The sequence below is a fragment of the Archocentrus centrarchus genome, chromosome 4 (assembly GCF_007364275.1).
Source record: "Archocentrus centrarchus isolate MPI-CPG fArcCen1 chromosome 4, fArcCen1, whole genome shotgun sequence".
Lineage (NCBI taxonomy): Eukaryota > Metazoa > Chordata > Actinopteri > Cichliformes > Cichlidae > Archocentrus > Archocentrus centrarchus.
Window position 1 is genome coordinate 9,414,081 of NC_044349.1, and position 27,604 is coordinate 9,441,684.

At 41.0% G+C, this 27,604-nt stretch overlaps 1 protein-coding gene across 1 annotated transcript in view; it reads left to right on the forward strand.

Annotated features, from left to right (window-relative positions):
- The first annotated feature begins 3,210 nt into the window (after positions 1–3,210).
- col24a1 (collagen type XXIV alpha 1 chain) overlaps positions 3,211–27,604 on the forward strand; it is a 109,297-nt gene continuing 84,903 nt past the window's right edge. Inside the window, exons 1-3 of the mRNA XM_030726898.1 lie at positions 3,211–3,700; positions 10,628–10,698; positions 24,103–25,490. Of these exons, the coding sequence (XP_030582758.1) occupies positions 3,648–3,700; positions 10,628–10,698; positions 24,103–25,490 (1,512 nt within the window). The 5' untranslated portion in view covers positions 3,211–3,647. The remainder of the gene's footprint in view (positions 3,701–10,627; positions 10,699–24,102; positions 25,491–27,604) is intronic.

Consider the following 27,604-nt stretch of genomic DNA (forward strand, 5'->3'; position numbering starts at 1 on the left):
GCTTCCTCCCTGCCCAAACACCCCCTTCACCCTGGACTCCCCTGGCCCCTCTCTCGCTGCTTTCCCGTGATCTCTTAAGCACTGCAAACCACCTCACTGCATATAAACTCACACACACACACACACTCATACACGGAGCATTGTTTCAACTATCCACTGCTCTGTATTTCACCATGTGTTACACACTCTCCCAGCTGTTGCCCACACTCTCCCTGCTCTGCAAAATAGCAGCTCTACGAGCTGATGACACGCACACAGGACAGAAATTACACAGGGTCATGTCTGCTAATTAGAGACAGAGGCAGGTTTAGCATCTCGTCAGTCTGCAGGTAGAGTCGGCTGTCAGACTAGCCGCACATACGCACGCCCACCCTCCCCCCAGTTAAATTCATGGCAAACACTTACTGATGAGCTCTTTACCTAATGAGGCACACTTAACCAACCGTGTCTGCATCATTATGTTGAGATGAATGCGCTTACAGTGGGCTCTCAAAAACACATCTTTATTGAGCCTAATGGCTGCTTACGTTTTGGTTTACGCTCTACCAACCGCAGAGCTTTTTCTGTTTCTTTTTCTCTGTAACCGACTCTGGGCTCATAATCGCATGAGGCTGAAGGTTTCCACGCTCCTCACGTTTACAAGCTGGTATGGTACCACAAAATGTTAACCTTAAAGACAATGTGCTCTCAGAACAGCAGCATATGTGATTTGGATTCAGGCCTTCCAATGGGAAGTTCTAGAAATGAAATCCCTGACGAGACAGGAGTGAGCAGGTAGGAATTGTACATACAGCTCCTGGGAGTGGGGCCAGCAACAGCACCGTGTCCAAAAAGACTCCAAACAGCATGCTGCCAGCACATGCTAAATGTATTTTTTAAATAAAACATGAAAAGCTGAGCCAGAAAAAAACTGTTGAAGTTGCTGTAAATTATTTCAGTACTTGATCATATGGAAGGACTTTGTCTGTAACCACACACTGCTATGATCACAATCCAGTCTGGCCTTTGTGTACTTCTAAAACTCTGTTATCACTGTTTTAGAGCACTGGTCTATATTGACTAAATGCTAACTGGCCATTTCCTTGGATAAGTTATTAAACTGAAGGAAGGGAATACCACATGTTATGGGGGTGGGGGCTCCGTGTACGCTCATCTACATCTGCCCATTCCTCAAGAGAAAAAAATGAGTGTGAAGCTGACTCACTCGATCCTAACACTTTGGTGCTCAGGACACAGTGGATTGATTACTGCACATCTGGACATGTGAAAAAAAAAAAGAGAAAATTCATCTTAAAAAGTCCCTCCACGTGTGAATGAGGCTATTCTATGGTATTATATGGTGATATAATAAAAAGTTTACAGGACTCCTCTGACTGCAAGGCAGGCTCTAAATCAGTAATTTCATCAAATTTTTATTAATAATCCATGACCGAGTTTAAAACTTTCCACTTTCCTACCAGTCAACAGGGGGCAAATACTATGTTTCTGAGAGAGGGATTATTAAAACCTTCATTGTCTAAGTTAGTTCTCTGCTACAAAATAATTATGATGTTGAATCATGATTCTCTCAGGAAAGCAGCACCTCTATATTTTTCCCTGGAAGTGGGAGAAAACATCTGGATAAAATATTGCTACCCTGAGATGCTGACTAATAGCAAAGCCAGAGAGAAAGCATCCATCCCCTGCATGCTTCCTCCTTAGAGTCAACTATCTTTGATGAAGAAGAGGGAAGAGAGTTTGACCCACTGCTGTAGGCACACATCCACAGCACAAAGGGCTTCAGACACCATGTTTGGAGGAACCACAAAATCCTTATGAAAGTCATTGTCTGTACTGGCTGCTGGGCTCTCCTGGAGTTTCCATGTCATTTTGACCTTTCTTACCTTATTCCATGTTTGGGCATGGTAGCTGTTCACTCTAACTGCTGTTTTACTGTCTTGAGGATAAGAAACCCTATGTGCTCCACCTGGAATTAACGACAGGAAAAGCTGAATGCCTCCCAGGTCCCTAAACTGTAAACCATATGGATTCTGTCCCCGTCCAGGCTGATCTGAGGATGCAGACATCTAGAAGAGGATGCCATGGCATGTGGTGGGGAGGGTCATGATCCCAGAGACCTACAGAGCCCTTCTTGTTCAAAGTTACTGGGTTAGTGGGGAATGGCGGAAGTAACTTGGAGCCTTTTTGTTTGGAAAAATCGATGGTTGAGATAAGGAAAAGGTGTCACTTTCAAGGAAAACTCAACTCTGTGCTGTGTTAGGACAGGATAACGGTGAAACAAAGAAGCAGTTCTTTGTGGTGGAGCAAATGTTTCACTATAAACACCGGTAGAGTTTATACATGTAATAAATCTGTGCTTGTGTAAATCTCGGGAGAGGTTGCAGATGCAAAATCAAAACCCCTCAAACTATATGGCATGCTACCTAACCTCATAAACCACGTTCACATTTAACATTCTACTGTAATATTCTTGCTTTGGGTCTGAATCACAGCATTTTGTTATGTTTTATGAGAATGCATTATTCAGTACATCAAATTCATTTTTTCATCCTTTGCTTAACCCTGTTTTATGATCATGATACAGTTAAGTTTTTATCTGTGCAGCAACCAAGGCTGAATAACTCCTGTATGGACTGTGAGCACACTATAGCATATTTCCACATTTCTGACATTATTAAAAGATTATTTATATAACTTTTAACAGTTTGTAGCATAATAAAGGACAGGCAGTCATTAACCAACCAGGCAATGCCCAAAGAACATTCTCAGTTTCAGCATAAAGGCATAAAAGATTAAATGATAACAATATCCTTACTTAGATTAAAATAGTGAATTAAAGAAATACGTGCAAGTATACCCCTCAGTATGCTGTCAAAAACTAGATAACTTGACAGCATACTGAGGAGTATACTTGCATGCATTTCTTTCATCCTTACAATTTGGACCAAATTTTTCAAACAAATGATAACTGTACTATGTACTATATACGACAGTACATGTGGTACACAGTCATATAAATAAAACGCACTTAGGGTGCCTGTTTTCGGGCTGGGTAGTGCAGCATTTAAAACGACCAAGACTGACTGAAGAACACGAGCCAAAACTCTGTCCGTGATGTCACGAGTTAGTAACCGGTGAAATCCAACACCACCAGCTGGTAGGAGCTGTGATGGGCTGAGTATGGGTCCCCCTCGCATCAGTGCAAGTCAAGGCACATAGCAGAAGCCACCGCCTGGAGGCAAAGACGCACGGAATTGAATCTGCTGTGTTGGAGACCAAGAAGAAGCCCAGTGCTAATTCTCTGTATCCCTAAGAGCAGTGAAGTGTACAGGGGGACATACCGACTCGCTGCACTGCAAGCCCTTTTTTTCCTATGCAACTGTTGCGCGTCTCCACTTTGGATAGAAATAGCCTGATCACTGCGCGCCGCAGAGCGCAAAGGATCTGAGGCTTTGGTTTTGAAAGAGTGGGAGAGATCTCTCCTCAGGATTGCAGCAGCTACGATGAGGAAGCTCTGAGGTGGCAGTTATCTCCGTCCACTTTATGCTTCTTTTGGCTCTTACCAAAGATTAGCCCATGCGCAGGTATCCCCTTGAGTGTGATTCTGTTTTCACCCAGATCTCTGCTGCCTGGACAAATGCATACAAATGCATTTAGGAGCTCAACGGACAAGGAGTGGACACGTTTCCGCGGCAGCAACGTAAGTGGTCATTTGGTTAAGTACCTTGCAGATGTCAGAGTATCTATGCGCATTTGCGCCACTGAAGCTGTTCCCGGAACAGGTTTTCACTTGATATGGCAACTGGGGACTTATTTCTGTTCAGGTTCTTTGGCGTGTTTCCCTGACAGGGGCGCCAGTTGACTGAACAAGTTACAGCAGCTGAGCTACAGGATTTTGCCACCAAAACGCGACAGAAACTATTCGGTATTTTAGAGAGTTTAGGTATGAGATCACTGAACTATGTTGTATTTTACTTTTTAGGATGTCCGCAGCTTGAGCCATTTGACCTTATTTTCTTCAGTTATGTTTAATAGCTTCAATGTAACTGTGCATGGACAGCTGCTAAGCTTTACCATCCAATTGATACATGTACTTTTCTACACATTTATGCTCCTGAGCTTTGAAAGTTGTGAGTCAAATTCTGTTTTATACTTGACAAGTGAAGCCTTGGCTTTGAACCCACTATGTGAACATGCAGTCTAGGATCTACAATCTAATCTAAATACTCTGTGGTCTACCTCAAACCTCCTTCTTTTTAATCAGTTTCCACTCACAACAGCTCTGATAAGCTGGAGAATAAACACTAAACCACGGAGAAGGGGATGAATGAGAATAATGCTTATTCCACAAGTGATAAATCACAGAAACACATGCTAAGGACCCATGAGCAGCAAATGTATCAAACCCTCCAAAAGTTTTCAGGTTTTAGATGAACACCCTTAAACCTAAACATTCCTCATGAGAGTGTGTATTATTGACATCTAACATGCAGGTTTTGTTGTCCTGTTACATTTGGCTGGGGTCTGTGGATAACGCATTGAAAGGGTATTTAACAGGAAATATATTATCTTCTATCAGAAGTGAGTCCAAGTTGTCTGCACTGCATTATGAATCCCTTCCAGAGATGATCTAAAAACAAAAATTTGAGATCACAAAACATTCTCTGCTGATGGTGGTTGCTTGATGAAAAACAAACTGGAGCAGAAACCATAAAAGAGCTCCGCTTTTTTGTCCTTGGGAGTGAAAATGAGAGCCTTACGGGAAAACTGAGGTGACTGGGGATAAATGCGGCCTCCCTTGAATTCACAGACAGAGTTAGAGTGTATGCATCAGTGGTTAACTGGCTCCTGAGCTCCAGACAATCACCCACTGTTGCAGGCATTGCTGCTCTATTGCTGCCAGTGCTAGGACTATAATGTTGCAGAAACACAGCCACTCACATACTCACGTACACTCAGCTGAGAGCACACTGGTTCCTCAACACAGGTTGGCACCTCCCATTGGTTGATAATGTGAGTGGAGCTTTGTTATTGTCAGTTCACTGAAGCAGAAGGGCTAGACTTATTTTAGGATTACAAGTAACTATGTACAAAAGGTAAAATTCAATGCTCCATATGAGTCTACTCTAACAGTTCATTATTATAATTACTTTAATATGACCCACAACCTTTGCTTGTCATGTATTCTGGGTAACACTTTGTAATACAGTACATTATATAGAAAGCATTCCCGTATAAGCTGTAATGGACTCTGTGATGAGATAATTATCTGGGCTAGAAAATGTAAAACTTTGGGTTCAACATAATTGAATAATAACATTGTCGAAATTTCCATCATCTGATGGCATTAAGCAGCCACGTATGTTTAATTGCAGTGGAGCTAAACACAATTTAATTTGTGGTGCTCAAATCTTAGATGATTTATGAGCCCATACAGACATGGGAGCAGCTTAATAGCCTGGCAACCTGTCCAGGACATACCTTGCCTCTGAACCAGTGTCAGCTGGGATATGCTCCAGCGCCTGACCCTGAACTGGACAAGCGTCCTGGTTCCTCAGGATAAGTGGCAGATTATCAGCACTTTCGTGCACCCCTGCTGAGGTTGGAGAAATACTGACTTTTTGTTTTTCTTTTCTTATTTTGGTCCTCTAAACTATGATCACAGCCTCGCCATCTTGATCAGAATCAGAATCAGAATCTTTATTGTCATTGTACACAGAAGTTGCACAACGAAATTTAAAATGCATTCCTTTCTAGGTGCCTCAGACAATAAATAATAAAATAATAAAAATATGAGTGATAAAAATGATTACTAAAATACAGTGCACAATAGTAAATTAAGATGAATCTAGCCCCAATACACACACCAACGCACGCACACAGTCAGCACTACCACCCCACATCACTGTCCAAACCACACAGAGTTCAGTTCAATGATAGCCCAGTATACTGCAGTATACTCACCTTTATCTACATTGGTGGCTGTAGGGATTTTAGCCTGTCGGTGTGAGTGTGTATATTTAATCATCCTAACATCTGAAGGTCTCTCTGCAACAGGAAAAGGGCAAACTAATAAAAGCCAGTGGAAGTTTACTCACAGCCCTTTGTATGCTCACTGTCTTGTGAACTTAGTCAATCTTTACACTGGTCTGCGGTGACCTCTTGACTCCAAGTAGCACTGGAGTAAGCTGACAAATGGCTTTCCATGCTCATTAATGGCACACTCCTAGAAGATTCATCTTAGATTTATGATTTCTTTCATTGGTGGCTCGTTGTAGTTAGGAAACCATTATAATTTTTAGCCTTAGAAAATACTCTGTCATTATGCAATTGAATCCTGGAAACTTGATGATTTGCTAATTTTTTGCTGGTGGCTATTTGGAGAGAGGATGACTTAGTTATTCCAAAATGAAGGCATTATGATGCAGGTATAGGTACTGAAGCTGTAACATGGCCAGCAGGAACAGTCTTTGGCAGGAGATCAGTTACTTCCTTATGTCCAGGAATGTTTTTGTTGAGGTTGAGAAGCAAAGCATGCAGGAACAGAACACCTGATTTGAAAGAAACTGATGCTCTCATTCGGAAACATTTCCAACTCATTTATAGTGTATCTTCGGTGTGCATGTATACGTTTGTGATGCTGGGTCTTAACAGCTCCTCGGGGCACCGTGTCATTTCATGTGTGTCAGAGTTATTCTGTTATTTCTGCTTTGAATTCCACGGCATTTTTAAACTGGGCTCAGCTGCTCAGCCACATTGTTTCCAAAAGGGCACATAACAGTAGAGGTTAGGTAAATGCTCCAAGGTCAAGCTCTATAAACCTGAGTCTTCTGAATAATGACTCCTATGTGGAGAACTTCCAAAGGAGCGCTGAAAAAGACTGGTGGCTGAGACAAACTTCAGGGGTTATATGAAGTGGGATGAGTCAGTCAAGGTTAGTCCCATCAGGTTTGTTTAGATTGTTCTAATCAGACAACCTTTTTTTTGGCCATAAGTGAAGTAAAACAGAGCAGCTGTTGGTTTCTGTATATTTTTCACGCCAACGCAGATCAACAGCAGTTTTAGTGGTCCCAATTCCTTTTTGGACACCCTCAAGAGGTTTCAATTCACAGCTGCGTGTGTGGATTAACAGCTCTGCATGCTTTATTGCTACTCATTGATTTGGTAAATTAGACATGTAAACATTATACTGCGAAAGCCGCAGCTCACCTCCTGACTGGCATTGATGATGAACATAAAAAAAATAGTTTCCCTTTCCTTATGAGGACTGTAAACAGAATTTAAATAGGTTTGCTTCTATTTGCCAAGCCTAATTGAGCCTCTTGGTTTGCCTCTCAGCCTTCTCCTTAGTTGAATGAACTATTGTTAGGGATCCAAGCTAATTTTGAAGGCGAGAAAGGAAAGATCTGGTACTGCTGGAATGATTCATGGCAGAGGGGAGCTTTAAGTTGTGATTATTTATAGTTTCTGCATGACACCCACTCCCTACATAGTGGTATTTCCCTTCGTCAACAGAGCACTGTTTGGGGAGCTTTGTCTCACTTTCAGCAGTCTTTTCCATTAACTCCTAGGACCGGGAAACATGTCGTAGTGTAGTGTCACATATACAGGGATTCACCTCTGAAGAAAGTCAAAAAAATACTGGATGGCTCTGCACGCAGTCTGATTAAGGTCTTTCGCTTCCTTCCTGTTTGCTTATCACAACAAGTGGGGAAATTATCAACACCTGTCTCTGAAGATGTGATGGAGTGATAGCCTGAACGTGCTTGGTGGCAGAACCTTAGGGATGCTTTAAATAGCCATGAACAAGGGACTGTGGGACAGATAGTAGAAAAAACCCCCAGTCTGAATCTGCATCACATGGATCCACACACTCCAAAAAGGACTTTTAAGTGATTTATTTAGTTTTCCCCCTATTTTTGGTCTACTTTTAAAAGCTGCCAATGTCTAAACAGAACCAGCTACTCTTTGCCCTTATAAATGTCAGTGTTATCCCCCCTCAAAAGATGAATGACTGTATTCATATGTCCCCCACTCGTCTTTTTTTTTTGTTTTGTTTTGTTTTTTTTTTACTTTTTCCTGCTTTGAGAATACGTCTGTGTTACCGGCTGTGGAATGTCACACCACATTCTTGATGGAGAACAGGTGACAGACTCATTCATGGTGTCTCTACTTAAAGCCAGCCTTTTCCTTTTCCATTCTTCTCTTGTTGGTTTTTTTTTCTTTCAAATCTTCCTCTTTTCTGCTTTCAATTATATTTTATTATTCAGTTCTGCAGGGCAAATATGGATGTCTGTCTGTCTGGGGGTTCTCTGTTAGAGAGCAACACACACTGGGTTAATCTCATGCTCAAAGGCCACCAAAAAGACTTGTTTGTAAGGTGCCTGTCATGCTGTTTGAGGCTGTCACGCTCATATAACAATCCCTGTGGGCTTAAGGTGTGACAGCAGCCTTTGATTGATAGTGCTCTGCATATTAAAATAGCAGGACTACCATCTCTTGTACTTTGTACACACTATGTCAGTGTCAGAAAAATACGACACTAGTTGCCAGAATTACTTTGAGTTGTATAAGCAGCTGTTAGAGTTTACACGGCTGCTGATGTGATGGATTTGGTCTGAATGGACAGGGTACCCTTTGAAGCTTTACTGTAGATCAGTGGTTCTGAGACTGTGCGGTGCAGGGCCAATGCAGGCGAGGCAACCAGGTGAATAATATGGAGTGAGACTAAGGTGAATGTATATGACTTTTTGAATTTAGGGGTGTGCCTGAAAACTTTGATGATAATGTGTGGTGAAGTATGTTGTGGGCTCATATAAGCCCCCTGTTTGCGTTACCTTTGAATCAATCCTAAAACTGGAGTTACCGCTTCTTCTTCTACTTTTGTGCATCTTTGCTGGTGACAATGTTAGCAAATGTTACCTTAGCATTATACAGTAAGGGCACAAGGATTGTGATACTGTACAAGAATGATAGCACTACATGTGCTACTGTCTTAGCTGTAGTTCTGGATATACAAATGTATGTATATGCATTTTAATGGACAAGACTGGAATTTATGGTTAAACATGAGTAAATTTACCAAACGTCCATAAAATCTGTGTATAGTTTTGAGTAGCAAGACATGTTTACAGCGGTGCTGATGATGTGTCAGTGCACATTCACCTCATTTACAACTACATGCAAAAAGCCATCAGAGCAGGGACGACACGTGCCGGTGCAACATGTAAATGCAATGCATTAAATTTTTAATTCGTTCTCAGTTATTCAGCCAGTACAGGCTGTCCTTCCTCTGTAGCTCTGTGGTGGGGAGTGCCATCTAGAGGTGGGGTCAGTGTGGGTCAAGAGTTGAGTTATGTGATTATGGTGAAGTAAGGTGGTAACATGCAGTATGATAATATATACCTCATTGTTTCAAGTGTGATTTAAAAAAAATACTGTAGTTATTAGTAGCTTCCCAGATTATTTAAGGTCTTTGGGAAGATCTTTGGAAATTCAACTTTAAACACAAGTTGAAAAAAATGAAAAGGCAGGTGCAACTCTCATCTCTCTCTAAATGTTGGCTGGGGCTTTTCTCTCTTTATGGTCCTTGCTTTGCTGAGGCAATGTTTCCATGAAAAGCATTAAAATGTTATCAACCATATGCCTTGGAGACCTAATCCATCATTGTCTGGAAACAATAAAACATGATGCTGAAATGTCCTCATCACTTTTCACTACTTCTTCAGGCATAAAAGTGTCAAGGCCGAGCGCCTTGTGAAACAGAGAAGTTGGGTTGTCGTTTAAGGAGCTCCAGCTTTCTTTTTTTTTACATGTTCCAACTTGTGATATCAACTCAGTAACAACTACCACAGCAGGGAATCATTTATCTGATTAGTCTCTTGATTACTTAATGTAATCAAAAGAGTTAATGTAAACAGAGTTCTTATCAACTTATTGCTTGAGAAGGGCTGATTGTAATTTTGTGTTATGTGTCTGTCTGATACTTTCCTTTTCTTCACTCTTTAGTAGCTTTTTAGCTGTCTCATTGCTCTGTCCTCCTGACCTTCTTTGTCTAAGACCAAAAATATTTTCTTAAGTAAATTGACTAAAATCTAACCTCTTCTCATTTATTTGATGTGATGATTAGATCATAAGCATGTTGTTTATTATATACATAGAGATGACAAATTATTTGAACTCACCAAGCAGTATCAGATTGTGCAAAGTGAGTCTTAAACTGTGGAAGCTTGCACACAGGAGTGCTTTGGGAGCTGAGCATTCAGTAAATTGCTCCTGCAGTAGGGGTGGCTGCAGTTTCAGGACCACAGTCCAAGGACCCTCGTATTTTTAGACTGTTATGGTCAGGTATGGCTGACCATAAAAGCTAAACCAGGGCAGTATTTTATCAATTCTATTACTTTTCTGTAAAGTACTGCTTTGTGTGCAAGGAGCATACTTTTAAAGGCCTATTGCAACATAATACTATAGCTGTGCTAATTGCAACTATTAGCCTCAGTTGTTGCACCTTTATGAAATGAAGATGTAGTTATGTGCCATGGCTTTTGTAACTGGGTGTTTAAAAAAATTGTCAGGAGGAAAGCCACATGCACACAAAAATAAACTGATGTTTGTTTTGTCGTTCTAGGTGGAACTTTCTCCTGCTCCTGTCAGTATGCTCAGCAGCATTCTCTGGAGAAGAAGATTACCTAGCTCAAGGTAAGCAGCAGAACTAACTAAACTAACTAACTAAAGCATTTCAAGTACTAGAGTACTTGGCTCACTGACTTTTGCCATAGACACAGCATAATAGACCAGATTTGGCACTTTTGGCCTCTGTCTGTACATCGAGGAAACACAAGTGACCATAAAATAATACAGCGAAAGCCCAACAATCAAAACAACGCCCTATGAGCAAGCACTTGGTGACAGTGGGAAGGAAAAACTCTCTTTTAACAGGAAGAAACTTCCGGCAGAACCTGGCTCACGGAGGGGCAGTCATCTGTCATGATCGGGGGGCTGAGGGGAAAGAGGACAAAAGACATGCTGTGGAAGATAGCCAATGATTAAATGCAGAGTGGCATATAAACACAGAGAGAGAGGTGAATGAAAAAGAATCATGAGTACACCCCCCCCCCCAACCCCCAGCAGTCTAGGGCTATTGCAGAGTAACTAAGGGAGGGTTTAGTGTCACCTGATCCCATTTTGGTAAGCTTTACCAAAAGGAAACTGATATCCTATTGGTACTTGGTGCTGATGTTTTGGAAGTGGTGCTAAAACTAAAAAGTCTAATTGGTTCATGTTTACAAAGACAGTACTTTACATTTTGCAGAATGACATTAAAATCAATAAGAACAAGTGGTGCCAGGCACAGCAAACACCCCCCCCCCCAGACGCCCCAGACATTTTAGCTGATGTGAACGTTGTACTTCTCACAAACATGTGACTCTGCAAACACTGAATCACCGAGATAACACATAGGTCCAGTTGTCCATGCCCATAATTTTCAATTGACCTTTACCTTAAGGTCAAGGTTGCCAAGATTCAAACTTATCCTAGATTTTTAGTAGATGCATCTACTAGTAGATGCGTCCGCAATATTTTCAGAAAAACTTGACCTCTGACTTTGACATAGTTATGGCAAAAATGTAATCAGGTGATCTAGGGGTCACTGGCCTTTTCTTGTGCAAATTTGGTAAGACATACCAAAAAAAAAAACCACGCTCCCCCTCACAGGGTGGAGTGACAAAACAAAACACAACTGAAATGTAAATTTTTATTTTAATGCAGGCCAGACGCAGTAGTAAGTGCCCGCTCACCATTTGACGTTGTCAGAGCACATGTTTAATGCAGCAGCTGCAGTTGCTGATCACAGCTGGCTAGATGGATCTTTTTATGGCTTGCATGGTGTCAACAAAGGTGATCATCTTCAAATGATCTGTCAGAGGACCAAAGCACCAATTTTTGTGTCTTGTCATCTCAGAAACCCACAGTGACAGCAACTGCAAAAAATAGGACCAAAATCCTAAAGAAAATAGACAAGACAGCATTACATTTTGTTTCTTTTTGTGCTTGTTTAATATTGTAGGGTCGGTAGCCTACAATATAGAGCACCTTGAAGTGACAGTTGTTTTGATTTGGCTCAATATAAACAAAATTGAATTGAATTCAACAGTTACTCAGCTTTAAGTAAAGCCAATAAATGCTCCATATACAAACCCAGGTGTGATATCGTCACCCTCCTAAAAATAATGGCCTATGTCATTTTTTTCAGGTTTTTCAGAAAACACAAAAACCAGAGTCAAATATTGAAAATGTGATGATTTAGGCAAAAATAAAATTAAAAAATGAGACCGTTAAAAAAAAAAAAAGACCATTATTTTAAGAAGGTGACGATGTGCAAACTTTGACTTCATTCTTCCCCTATTAGCAGATTTACAATATGCATGAAAATAAACACAGTTACTATTATAAACCATATGCTCTACATGTACTTTTAAGTACCTTAACTTTACATGTAGACTGAATGCATGTTTTTCCAGGTAAGGTTAGAAAGCAAAGATGAAATAAAACTACTTGAAGTGCCTTAAATGCAGGTGAAAATAAAAACTCTTATAATGTTTCTGGTGATAATTCTAGCATTTCTTTTTTTCTGGAAGGAGCCAATAAATGAACATAAGCTACTTAAAAGATACCAGAAACTCTTTAGGAAACCTAGAGAAGATACTAAGTGGCATCCTTCAAAATGTTACAGTTCCTACAGAATATCTCCAATATTTATGATGCCTTGTTCATAATACAGCTCAAGCTCTGTTTCTACTTTATACCGGAGCAAATACAGTATATATGGGAAGAGCAAGTGCGTACAGGAATTCCTCTTTAGCTGCTCTTCTGATCATTTTTAACCTTCTTCCTTAACATGTCTACTCTTGCTCTCAAGGCCTCAGCATGCGTTTACAGTAGAAGCGGCATAAAAAACGCTCTACCTTTGTTCCTCCTCTCTTTTTTTTCTCATCTCTGGCCCATCAATGAAAATTGTAAATATGCACACATAATGTGAAATACACACCAAGAAAAGTACACTGAAAATACACACACAAGAGGAAATCTTAGGTTAGCATGTTTTGGCAGCTGTGCCTCTGCTGGTCAGATGTTGTGGATAAAATGATATTCATCTTTATTTTTAAACAGAGCAACAATAATGAGAAGAACTGAAGGTGAAAAGAGTTGAAGTTAAAAGGTGACCATAGATAGATTTATTTTTGCTTGGGCTCTGTTGTATTAGTAGATCTACATTGATGTGGAGTCTTTTATGTATAATCTCATCTATCACCCTGATATCACCCCGAATCTGAGTTTCTTGAAAGGCTAAAATATTTTTGAATTAGCAATAAAATAATAATCTGTCATATCCCTGGGTCTGTTCCACTACCACAGTATTGTTTAGGCACATTTATCTAAGACTGACCTCATGATGAGTCCTCACATAGACTGTTTGTTCACATCCTCACGTGTGTGTTTGTGTTGTCTACTCCCTCTTGCCGTGTCCCTCCCCTTATTCCATCATGCAGTGCCGTGTCCCCGCATATCATAGCTGATGAGCCCGCTCCAAGTAGAATCAATCCATCATAATGAGGGGAAGAGGAATGCACAGAGCACCTTGTCTTAACAGATGAGACAGATTAATTGGAATCTCAGCTGACGTTACCTCAGGCAAAGAATGCCAAGGACATCACAATGAGTGCTCAGATCATCTGCAGAGGCACACCTCCCCTAGTCCCCGAATACTGCTTCTTCTACAAGCGGGCTAGATTTGTTAAGTTTGTGTGTTTTCTTAAGAAAATTTGCCATAATGCACTATTGCAGTTCTATATTTTTGTATGGTTTCCAGTGAAAAGAAAAATCTAGACTCTGGACTATATACTAAAATAATTAGTCACTGTAAAAAGAAAGTACACCGTCTGTCAATTCTAAGGTTTTATATACCAGGATAAAAGTTATAAAAGTTATAATAATAAAAGTCATCTGGTCCTTACCAGGTCTTAAACTTTAGTAAATAAAAGCTGAGGTGAACAACAACACAGGCCATATTACACTGTGTCCTTATTTAGTTAATAAAAGCTAAAGTAGAATGCAGAAAGTACACCCAATGATTCAGTAGCTTGTAGAACAACTTTTAGCAGCAATAACTTGAAGTTATCATTTTCTGTATGACCTTATCAGTCTCTCATGTTGCTGTAGAGGAATTTTGGCCCACTCTTCTTAACAAGATTGCTTCATTTCATTGAGGTCTGCAGGCACTCAATTAAGCACAGCTCTCTTAAGGTCCCACCACAGCATTTCATTCAGGTTGAGGTCTGGACATTGACTGGGTCATTGGACCTTGATGCTCTTCTTTTTCAGTCATTCTGCTGTAGATTTGCTGCTGTGCTTGGGATCATTGTCCCATTGCATGACCCAATTTGGGCCAAAGTTTAGATGTTAGATAAATGGCCTCACCTTTGACTCTTGAATACTTTGGTATACAGAGGAGTTCATGTTTGACTCAAAGAATAAAACAACTTTGGGGAACTTCAGGTTCTCTAAAGTTCTTGTTCTGCTCTTGCAAAACAAGAACAAATCATCACCTCTCCACCACTGTGCTTGAACGTTGATATGAAGTGTTTTTGCTGATATGCTGTTAGTTCACATCAAAAATGGTGCTGTGCATTATGACCAAACTTCTCCACTTTGGTCTCATCTGTCTGAAGGACATAGTTCCACGATTCTTGTCATTTGTTGAGATGCAACTTTGCTGCCAGACTCTTTTTAGAGTGAAGAAGCTTTCTCTTGGAAACCCTTCCAGTCAATACATAGTTGTTCAGTCTTTTTTCTAACTGTACTGTCATGAAATTTAGAATTTAACACACTAACCGAGGCCTATCAAGTCTGAGATGGAACCCTTGGGTTTTCTGCGGTTTCTTCGAGCATTGGACAGTCTGACCTTGGGGTGTATTTGTCCACTCCTGTTTTGAATGTTTTTCACTTGTAAATCCACATTCTCATGGCAGAAGGATGGATTTCAGATGGTTTGAAAATGACCTTAAGACCCTTCCCAGATGGGTGGGCCAAAACAGTTGCGTTTTTTAAATAGTTTCTGATGTCTTTCCTCATTTGCATTGTGCTAAGACACAACTGAACGCTCCAGACCAGCAAACTACCAAAGCCTCTGCTTTTATAGTGGTGCTCACACTTCCTGACAATCAGTCAATCAAGTGCATTTGATTAGCAGCCCCTGGCTACTACTTACCCTCTTCTGGAAGCAGAAAAGGGTGCTCTTAGTTTTTCACACACTGCTTCAGCATTTTGGCCTTGTTTTTGTTAAAGAAATAATAACAGTATAATATTTCATGTGTTGCAGTTCATCACATGCTGTTTTTACTTAATTTTAAGACCTAAGTGCTAAGGGGAAGATTATTTTTATCATGCCCTAGTATGTAAAACCTTATAACTGAAAGATGACTGTAACTTTATGGGGAGAAAGTGAAGTTCAAACATTTAAAAATGTTTGAAGATAGTGTAACAGATGAATTTTTCCCATACATCTACATATTCACACCTCTAGAGGTCAAACAGACTGCAGTTTTATTTTTACTGTGACATTTTTCTAACTTTTTCCTGAGTTGATAAAGGATTTGATCAAACCAAGAGTATAGAGGCAGGACAAATTATTAACAGTATACTGAATGTTCTAAAGCATGCGCTTCGTATTTGTGTCTTCAGGCATGCACTGATCCCACTTTTTCTCTCAGGAAATTGATTCTGATGCTTTCCCTACATGCCGGATTGTAGCAAGCACTGACCCCACAGCACTACTCTTTTCTCTTATTCAGTCTGAAAACTGTTTACAACACTTTGTGGAATGTTTTGGGATATGGCTAAAACTATACAGCAGATGCACTTAGTAAAAAAATAATTTTCTTTAGGAAGACAGTGCTGCAACATGTTGCTGTAAAGGTGTGGAGACTGATTTAGTTAGTTCATTCATTTCCACCTCGGTATAACAAAATGAACTGGCTCATCTTTCAAGGTTGATAAATACAGTGGAGTAGGTTCTTCAGAGGAAAGTAGTCAAAATGCTGCTGAGATCTAAACACGGAAACAAATGCTTCTATGTTGCTGCTGTTTTTGTCTGCCAGCACACTCACAGATGCCCCCATTCACACTGTTTATTACTAGAACTCCTAGAATTTTAGAACTACTAGAACTCCCATAGGTGGTCATTCTGACTACCATACATTATTTTCTTAAATTCACAATAAATCAATATCATATATATAGATTTAATTTATAATCAATAAAAACACTGAAGAATACATAAATCTGTAATGTTAGCAATCAACTAAAGATGGTTGCGGCAAGAAACATCAGTAGCGGGAACATATGTCTGTGTAGACTCTCAGTCATCCAGGTCATGGTATTCTCAACAGCTCGAAAAAAGGTGAGGGGACTTCTTTAAATCTGGTTCCCCTCTTATCCAAGAAGCGTCTTCAGGCTTCTCCACCAAAAGTTGGAGAACCCAAGGTATTTAAACCCTAGTGGGAGTTGTCCCCTTTGGAGAATGCCTCTGTTCATATTTTGGACCGAGAACAAAGATGGTTTGAAAGAGGAGTCCACTGTGAACAACCGTCATTGAACAGAGGTGGTGGCGTATGACACCAGCTGTCAGCTTCCTGTAATCCAGTCTAGAGATCCCTTCCAGGTGCCTCAAACCCCACTCACATCTTACTTCAGGTAACCTGTTGAGGTCACCCAAAGTGACAAGGTCTCACAGGTCTCAGTGGTTTCACAAGAAACCCTTTGTGGTAATGACCTACACGTATTTTTCACATCTCGGCTCATGTGATTATGAAGAACAATGGGTCAGCAACCACCTCCAAAGGGGAGAACCCCCACTAGGGTTTAAAAAAGTCCAGCCACCTTTTTTCAAGTTCTTGAGAACACCAGGAATGACACTTTGCCCATCAACAGTGGGCAGTAAGCGGCACAGTAGCTATCAGGGATCAAAAAGCTTCCAATTTCACGTCTGTGTAGATTCTCAGTTATCCAGGTCATAGTAGTCTCTGGAGCTTGAAAAAGGCGACTGGACTTCTTTTTGTTTCTTGAAGATCATCATTGAACAGAGGAGGTGGATTACGTCACCAACTTTCCCCCGCTTACAGTGCTGTCCTGAGCTCCCTTCCCAGACGTCTCAACCCCCATTCACACCTTTGTTCCAGTGACCTCCATAGGCCACAGGAAACAATGGAGCGGAGTCCTAAGTTGGTTTCAACTGAAACCACTGATTAAATATGACCCACGCCCCCTTCACACCTGGGCACATGTGTTCAAGCACATGATCAATAGAGGGTCATAACCACCTCCAGGGGACTACGCCCACAGGGGTTTAAATACCTGGGTCTCTCCACCATTTGGTTGAGAACTGAAGAAGCCTTTCGGATGAGAGGTGAAACGTCTTCAAGAAACAAAAAGAAGTCCAGTCGCCTTTTTCAAGCTCCAGAGACTACTATGACCTGGATAACTGAGAATCTACACAGACATATTGCCTTGCACTTTGGGAGGAACACCCTTCAATTGGTGCGGGAGTATGAAAGGGACTCAAGAAAGCTAGCGGACTACAGGAACCACCTTCGTTTCAACTTGAGATGCAGACAGTCCAGACTGGTTCCCAAGAGTTTGCACCTTGGGTCCACAGTAAAAGGACATAGAGCTGACCAAATTCTATGGAGAGCACAGAACCACCTTTTAAGTGAAAGGATAAGACAGGTCCATTTCACCATAGATGCACTCCAGAACAAAATCCACCAGACTCAGCAGAAACTCTCATCACTCTTACCTCACACCATCGCAGAAGAAGTTTCTACATTTGTGGACAAAGCCCAGCTCGCACAACACATCAAAGGCAAGGAAAGACAACTACGTAAATTTCAAACTCTGCAAACCAAGGCATACCATTCATCTGTTAACAAACAGGACGACACGATAAGCAATGGAAACCAAGGAAAGTGGGTGAAGAACCTATCAGACAGGGTCCTCACCAAACCAGAAGAAAATGTGCTAGCCAAAGGACTCAACTTTGCCATAGCCCCACAACAGCTTCCTATTGTAGACCTCATCACAGCAACAGAAACCGCTATAAGAAATAACAAACTTTCTCATCCTGTAGCAGAACAGATCAGGATGAAAGTTTCAGCCACTCTCTCCAGTGCAAGACTTCCTCCATCCAACCTCACCATTCAGGAGAAGAAGGCCATCACAGCCCTAAGCAAGGATCAAAACATCACCATACTGCCAGCCGACAAGGGGAGGTGCACGGTTGTGCTGAATTCATCGGATTACCACAACAAAATTACTACACTCCTCAGTGACAAAAATACTTATGAGGTCTTGAGACGTGATCCCACAAGCAACTACAAGAAAAAAGTTGTTTGCTGCCTGCAACAACTTGAAAAGGAAAAAGCCATTGACCGCCCCCACTTACTACCGCCTGTACCCTGGAGAAGCCACTCCATGCATTTATGGACTCCCAAAGATCCACAAAGAAGGAGTCCCACTTCGACCCATTATCAGCAGTATAAACTCGGTCACCTACAACATTTCCAAACACCTCGCCACCATCTTATCACCGCTTGTTGGCATCACACCCCACCACATTGAAAACTCTACAGATTTTACTAACAAGGTCCAGAATCTTGTACTGGATCCAGATGAAACCATGGTGTCCTTTGATGTGGTTTCACTTTTCACTTGCATACCTACAACTGAGGCAGTGGAGACCGTCAGAAGACGACTACAGGAAGACGATTCCTTACTGAACAGAACCAGCTTCACCCCAGATCAGATTTGTGCACTTTTAGATCTCTGCCTTACCACAACATATTTTAAATACAATGATGGATTCTACAGACAGAAGCATGGATGTGCCATGGGCTCCCCAGTGTCTCCCATTGTAGCCAACCTTTACATGGAGGAAGTGGAAAGTAAAGCTCTTGGTTCTTTCAAAGGGATGGCACCTAGCCACTGGTACAGATATGTAGATGACACCTGGGTCAAAATCAAAACCCAAGAAGTAGAAGCCTTCACTCGTCACATTAACTCAGTGGATAAATACATACGTTTTACCAGGGAGGACACCAGAGATAACAAGTTACCATTCCTGGACTGTGCGGTGCTTATCGAGGAAGATGGAAGCCTCAACATTGAAGTTTACCGGAAGCCCACACACACAGACCAGTATCTCCTCTTTGACTCCCACCACCCTCTGGAACACAAACTTGGGGTGATCAGGACCCTACAACACCGTGCGGAAAGTGTTCCCTCTAAGGCAGAAGGGAAGCATAAGGAACACACACACATTAAGAAAGCCCTCAAAACATGCGGTTACCCCAACTGGGCCTTCATCAAATCAGCTAAGATGCACAGGAATGAAGGCCAAACACAAACTACAGAGAATGGGAAGGACAAGAGGAACAACATTGTCATCCCATATGTGTCAGGCTTGTCAGAGAAACTCAGAAGAATTTTCTCCAAGCATGACATCTCAGTATACTTCAAACCAAGTCACACCCTAAGACAAAAACTGGTTCATCCCAAGGACAAACCCGCCAAACACAAGATCAGCGATGTAGTGTATGCTGTTCAGTGCAGTGAAGAGTGCTCGGACCTCTACATTGGTGAAACCAAACAGCCTCTTCACAAACGAATGGCACAACATAGAAGAGCCACTTCGACAGGACAAGATTCAGCAGTACATCTGCATCTGAAGGAAAAAGGGCACTCTTTTGAGGATGCCAATGTCCACATTTTGGACAGGGAAAACAGATGGTTTGAAAGAGGAGTGAAAGAAGCCATCTATGTCCACTGTGAACAACCATCATTGAACAGAGGAGGTGGATTACGTCACCAACTTTCCCCCGCTTACAGTGCTGTCCTGAGCTCCCTTCCCAGACGTCTCAACCCCCATTCACACCTTTGTTCCAGTGACCTCAATAGGCCACAGGAAACAATGGAGCGGAGTCCTAAGTTGGTTTCAACTGAAACCACTGATTAAATATGACCCACGCCCCCTTCACACCTGGGCACATGTGTTCAAGCACATGATCAATAGAGGGTCATAACCACCTCCAGGGGACTACGCCCACAGGGGTTTAAATACCTGGGTCTCTCCACCATTTGGTTGAGAACTGAAGAAGCCTTTCGGATGAGAGGTGAAACGTCTTCAAGAAACAAAAAGAAGTCCAGTCGCCTTTTTCAAGCTCCAGAGACTTCCAATTTCACCAAATGCTGTTTAAGCATATAGTCAATATGACTGCTATGAATGCTATGACCATGACCACGACCATCTTTAATTGATTGGTAGTATTACAGATCCATGTATTCTTTGATCTTTCATTGATTACAAATTATATTTATACATATCATATTTATTTATTACAAATTTATGTAAATAATATATTGTGGTCAGAATGACCATCTATGGGAGTTCTAGGTAGAAACACTCATAACTCTTTTGTGTCTTGTAATTTTAATAAAATGGCAGTGTTAGAATAAAATATACACATATTTAGGAAAAGTCAGGGTCCTACAGTTACATGGAGTTTATAGCAACAAAGATATTACACTGCAAAATTTTAAAAAGGTCAAAATGACTACCTTGGGAATTCTAGTGTTCTTTGAAATCTTCTCCTTGCTTCCTCTCACGTGTGTATGCACATCATTTGTAATTCAGTTGATATTTATTGTTACAATATGTGTCCAGCATCCTTTTATCATTATTTTTTGGACCTATCACTACCACATACTGACATACACTATTGCTCTTAATTAAAGTGATCTTTCAGTTTACTCTTTTCTCCAATTCAAAGCTCAACAGAATGTCCTCCATATGCATATAAGTATGTTTGCCCGACAGATTGGTTCAAAAAGGCTATATGGACTGGTTTCCTGTATCCTACTTACATGCTTATCTTGCCCCTGCTTCTCATCTGGGCTACAGCTGTGTCTGTTGCTTGAAAAACATGGATGGGATCACCAGTATCCTGCTGACATTTTTATATATGGCCCTAATGGCTCACCAACTTTCTTAGTCATTTAACTTCAAAAAGAAAATGACTCGCATGCCATCTCTTGTCCGATCCCAGATTGGGTTCAGAAGCCAGACAACATGTAGTTATAGTTAGGGCTGAATTCAATTCAGTTTTATTTATATAGCACCAAATCACAACAAACAGTCGCCTCGAGGTGCTTTGTATTGTGGGTAAAGACCCCACAATAATACAGAGAAAACCCAACAGTCAAAACGACCCCCTATGAGCAGCACTTGGAGACAGTGGGAAGGAAAAACTCCCTTTTAACAGTAAGAAACCTCCAGCAGAACCAGGCTCAGGGAGGGGCAGTCATCTGCCGCGACCGGTTGGGCTGAGGGGAGAGAAAAGACATGCTGTGGAAGAGAGCCAGAGATTAATATCAATTAATGATTAAATCCAGAGTGGAGTATAAACAAAGTAAATAAGGCGAATGAAATTAAACAGTGCATTATGGGAACCCCCCAGCAGCCTAGGCCTATAGCAGCATAACTAAGGGCTGGTTCAGGGTCACCTGATCCAGGCCTAACTATAAGCTTGATCAAAAAGGAAAGTTTTGAGCCTAATCTTTAAAATAGAGAGGGTGTCTGTCTCCTGAATCCAAGCTGGAAGCTGGTTCCACAGAAGAGGGGCCTGAAAGCTGAAGGCTCTGCCTCTCATTCTGCTCTTAAGTATCCTAGGAATCACAAGTAAGCCAGCAGTCTGAGAGCGAAGTGCTCTATTTGGGTGATATGGGACTATTAGGTCTTTGAGATAAGATGGTGCCTGATTATTCAAGACCTTGTATGTGAGGAGAAGGATTTTAAATTCTATTCTAGATTTAACAGGGAGCCAATGAAGAGAAGCCAATATGGGAGAAATATGCTCTCTCTTTCTAGTCCCTGTCAGTACTCTAGCTGCAGCATTTTGGATCAGCTGAAGGCTGACCCCTGACCCTGAATCTATTAATTATGCTGCTGTAGGCTCAGACTTCCAATGATGTGCTGAGCACTTCTCCTCCAGTGCTCTCTTCCCACTCCAGATGTGTTTAAATGCCACTACTGCATGTCATTACTGTAGCTTGTGTCTACTCTCTTGTGTTTTGTCCTGATTATTTGGTTGTAAAGAACTGTTCTCTTTCTCTTCTGTAATCTTTTCATATTTAATAGAATAAATAAAAATCTTTTGTCTGTACATCATTAAACAACATGGTTAGAAATCCTGGTCATTATACAGTGTTTAACAAATATATTAGACAACCACCCAGTGCAAAGTTTTTGCCACTGGTGCCCTAAATTTACAGTATTGGTAAATACCAAAATAGTTTTTTATGTTGCTGTAATGTTTAATCCGCCAGTATGTTGAAGCTCTTTAATCAAAATGATATTTTTAATGCTAAAAAATAATTATTGTTGTTATTCATGGATTTTTAAATGTACTATTTTACAAAAGAAACAGAAAAAGGACATTATTATTTTTTATTAAGATGCCAAATTCCTGTTATTTACTTGCATTCCTGAACAGAAAAGTTAATTTTAGTGGTTGAATGTTATGGTTGATTCATTTCTGACTTGTCAGAGAAGTCCAGTGTGCCGGCTCAAATTTGGGTATAAAAACACAAATTCTGTTTGTTATTTGCCTAATAATTAACAACGTAGTTTTTGGTTTTAAACATTTTTTTAACAGATTTCCAAAATGTTTGTATTTTCTTGTTTTTATGCCAGGTTGTCCAATAAGCACTATAAGTGCAGATATGAACAGATCAGCAAATGTCCTCCCAATAAATTGGTTGCACTCTATAAAAACACAGGCTTTCAATTCCTGTTCCATAAGTTAATTAGCAGTGATTCAGTGAAATATGGAACATCCCTTGAATGGTTGTCTGTCTCTCTGTTTTAGCCCTGTGACAGGCTGGTGACCTGTACAGGGTGTACCCTGCCTCTTGCCCTATGATAGCTGGGATAGGCCCCAGCCCTTCCGCGACCCTGAAAAGGATAAGCTGAAGCGTATGGATGGAAGGATGGATAGATATCTTTTCATCAGTTTTTCTTTTTTTGTTTCAGTTTTAATTTGTGAAATTAAGAGGTTCCCATTAAGACTTTAACTTGGAACTTCAGTGTAACCTGGTTTTAGACTGTTGCGTTTTTTACAATAAACCATTGTGATTTTGTCAAAATCCCCCAGTCTAAAAAAAAAAAATGCAGCTTTTTTAAAAAATGTAAATACAGACCCCAATGAATGGGAGGATATTATTTTACTGCCTTCTAAGATATCAATATGTAACAGATATAAGGAGATGCAATATAATATATTACATAAAGCTTATATATCTCCTTACAAGTACAGCAAATTTACAACTGGGACCCCTCCAAACTGCTTAAAATGTAAAGTACAAAAGGGAACTACAATCCACTGTCTCTGGGAATGTGAAAAGATTCAGAAGTTTTGGCAGGCTGTGTGCAAAGAGGTCAGCAGCGTGATTGGACAGCAACTAAAGCCTTATGCATTATTATGTCTGCTGGGACTTATACCTGATCCATTTAAAAGGTATAAGGACACAATAAACTTTCTTCTTATGGTGGCCAGGAAACCAGTGATGAGGAAATGGGTGGGTGATGAGCCCCCATCACTTCCATTGTGGAAAAATATCATCTCAGATACAATCACTTTGGAAAAGCTGAGGTTCTGTGTCAGTGGACAATATCATCTGTTCAAAGCAAAGTTTGGTATGGTGCTGAAACGAATGCAGATAAAGATTAAATCATATGTAGAATGACAATGCAAAAGGACCTATAAGTGATGCTATATGTTATCTGGTGTTTGTGTGTTACTGTAATGGATCTGTGTTTTCTTTATAATTATACAAGCTGGACTGTTATACCTAAAATGTTTAATAAAAATATTGTTTAAAAAAAATGTAAATATATTTTCACTCATTAAAACCATTTTGTAAATTGTAAATTTTTACAAAATTGCATCTTGGCATATTAACCTTATCAGTGTCTCTGTCTCCATCCTTTAGGAGTGGATATCCTTTATCGATTGGGGCTCACAGCTCAAAGCCTCACAGACAATCCCTACGAGGGGACAAGCTCACAGCCTACCACTTATGCAAATGTTCCCTCACCTTTCGATGTCCCTATTGCTGGATATGGGGTGTTGCTCGACTCAAACTCCCTCTATGAGGCTCCAGTGGCCAATCTGTTCCCTTCAGAGTTTGGCGAAGAGTTTTCTGTTGTAGTTAGCCTAAGCTCCTGGCGAGCAAACAATGCATTTCTTTTTAGTGTCAAGGACGGGAGGAACCGGCTGCGTTTTGGCATTCAGCTGCTGCCACGCAGAGTGGTCGTTTATACTGCAGAGAAAGCCTCCATCTACTTCAACTACAACTGGCAGGATGGGCACCAGCACCCTTTTGCTGTTGGTGTTCGTGCACGTTCAGTGTCCTTCTATGCAAAGTGTGGAGCAGTGCAGCAGTGGGAGCAGACCCTGGGGAGATCTCAGACACTGGGGGAATCTGGAGGTGTCTTCACTCTAGGGAGGATGAACTCAAAAGCGGCACCACTTAGTGGTCGAGTCTGCCAACTGGATATCTATCCCTCAGCCCAAGCTGCCGCGCACTATTGCAAATACCTTAAAAAACAGTGCCGGCTGGCCGACACTTACCGATTACCTTTGCCACATTCTGATTTGGATATTGTGGTGAATGACCCCCCTTCTAGCCATTTGACAAAGTCCCTTCTTGGAGTAGCAGTTACGCATAATACGCCCATCAAAGCCACAACAGCTGTCCAACTGTCCCCAGATCATTTGGTCACACAGTATTCAACTCTGAGCCCACCAATACAACCTCTACTGGAGGACCCAGAATACATTTCCACATTGAAACCCCTATCCCACTCTGCCACATCATCACTCCAACCTTATAGCCCCACCTTAGCTACACCAAGTAGGCAAGCAGCTCTGGATCTTACCTATAGCACAACTACCACCATTACCAAAAATGTGTTGCCTAAAAGCAATAGGCCCCGGGGGGACACTGATCACTCTGAAAACAGCACAGAGGAAGAGAGAAGTTCCAGAAAACAGCAAACTCCGGATGCCACTACAGGTCTTATTGCCCCGGTCAGACAAAGTCGACTAAAGGAAGAACTCAGGAACAATTCCATCACAAGCTCTAGGGACCCTGGCTCCAGACACCAACTGACTCAACACATCCAAGAGACTCATCTGAGAGCCAACAGCACTACTTTGTACAGGGAGAATCAGGTGGACACCTCAGAACAGCATGATTTGGATGGCAGCTATGATGATTTAGACATGGGAGGGTACGATTATGGATATGAGGAGCCAGACTTCTTCTATGACTACGAAGATAGTTTACGCGGCCCCAAAGGAGAGCCGGGTCCTCCGGTAAGTGACTGAATTTATGAATTACAAGCAGAGAATGAGTGCTCATAGAGCTGGGATGCAAATCAGTGCACTGCTATGGATATTTCAGAGTAAAATTCAGAGCCATCTACAATGTGGCCTACTCAGTTACACTTAGGATATATGCAAAATTGTTTGGCTGTGTGGTGTAGTGATTTAAAGGTGATGGCATGTCTAAGCACTGTTCTTTTTTTTCCCTGTATCTACAAGTTGTTAAAATAGCATGTCATTCTTTTGCTGAAGTACCGCCAGCTACTTTTGCTCTTGTGTTAGAGGATAACTCTTTTGGAGGACTGGAGATATACCCTGGCAGTTAAAAAAAAAAAAGAAAAAAAATAGCTGTTGATCCAGGCCATGATGTAAGCTAACTATCAGAATAACTTTGCCTCTGGACACGCTATTGTAGTTCACAAGTATGACTTATGTTTCCATGCGTGAGATGTGTCAGGCCTTTCTTCATGTGTAAACTTGAGCGTGTATAACGATGTAGAATGCCTGGATTCATCTTCCACTTTCCATACTGCTCCCTCACTTGCAAAGTGCCTACAGACCTGTCGGGAGGGGCGCGGCTTCTCCAGCGCTGTGTTGTTTCAATTTATCTTCATGTCTCAGAGCCTAATTGAGCTCCACTGCAGCATTACAGCACTGTCTGCAAAAATTACACTGGTCTCAATTATGTTTTGAGGGAAACATATTTTGTCAATATAAAGCTTGATTATGACTTATAACAAATATATTTGTCATTGTTGTATCCTTGGCATTAATTTTCTTGCTTTCCTACTGCTGTTTCCTTTCAGGAAACCAAAGATTAGCCAAACATTAAATGAGTCTTATGACTCTTGTACCCGAGGGAATGGTTAACATTGTTTTTTGGTTGTTTTTCTTTAACACAAAGCCTACTCCTACCAGAATTTTGAGTGATAATTTTGTTTACTTTTCAGTTTCATTAAGTTAAATAAATAGTGAGAGTCCTGTGAGAGTTGAACCCTGGTCTCCTCAGTTGAAGTCTTGTGACTTGAGATGTGCTTCCAGTGTCCTTTTGCGGACATTGTTGGTCTGTTTCCATTACAAGATTTTTTTTTTTATTGGAGAGAAAATACAATTCCATCACAACAGAACTGGAGATGCAGTTTGGTTTTTGGAGGCATGGCTGAGCATTATGAACAAGACACAGTCCAAGCCACAGGGCTTTTTCCAGCAGCTCTCATTTTGGCAAAAAAGTTACATTAGCACAATGTTTGTCCTTTGGTGCTGTTATCTTTGGCAGTTTGTGTGTCTTGGCTAATCTGACGGCTTAGATGCAGGCATGTTTTGAATGCTGGGTCAGCTGAAGGTCAGTGGCTAGCTCTTCGTTTGAACTTGAAGACAAGCTGGTCTATTTCCTCAAGGGAAGTATTTCACAGTCTTGCAGCCACAGAATTGAACGAATACAGGCAGCTTTTCATTTCAGGAAATGTTCTTTTATCCCTATTTGTGCAAATAAGCACCAGAAGAGTTCTAATTTGCAGCCTTGATAGAAATACTTAGTTAATAGTTAAAAAAATACATTTCAATTTGAGTTGTCCCCTGAAGGTGGGATGGGTTATAAGCCCCTGTCCAAGTTGGTCATTACAGAGCCTGAGCACAGTTGCTGAAAAACACATTAAACTGTTGTGTTGGTGTTTTTTAGCCTTTGGGTCCGTCACAATTTTTAACCCCTGAAAAAATAAATGGAATCAAGTGAAACACTTTCACTGAATCATCTCAACCTTACCTGAATGTGAGACACGTGCAGCGATTCAGGTGATTAATGGTACTGCATTTAAAGTTGGGAAGAGTACTGAGTTTTGTGTGGTTGTGGTGCCGCATGTAATGAGAAGTCCAGTTTGAAGGGTCATTTTACAAACCCTTAAATTCATCAAAGTTATCATGAGGTAAGAAGTAGAGGTGGGAATTATCACGATTCTTAACTCATGATACGACATTACTGCAGGTTTAAGCATTTTGCAATATGCTGAGTATTGCAGTAGCATATATTGTGATATATTAAGATGTATCACTTTTTTCAGTTGCAAACGTCTTCAAAGTTAAACTTTGTCGTCATCCGTTTTGTCTAA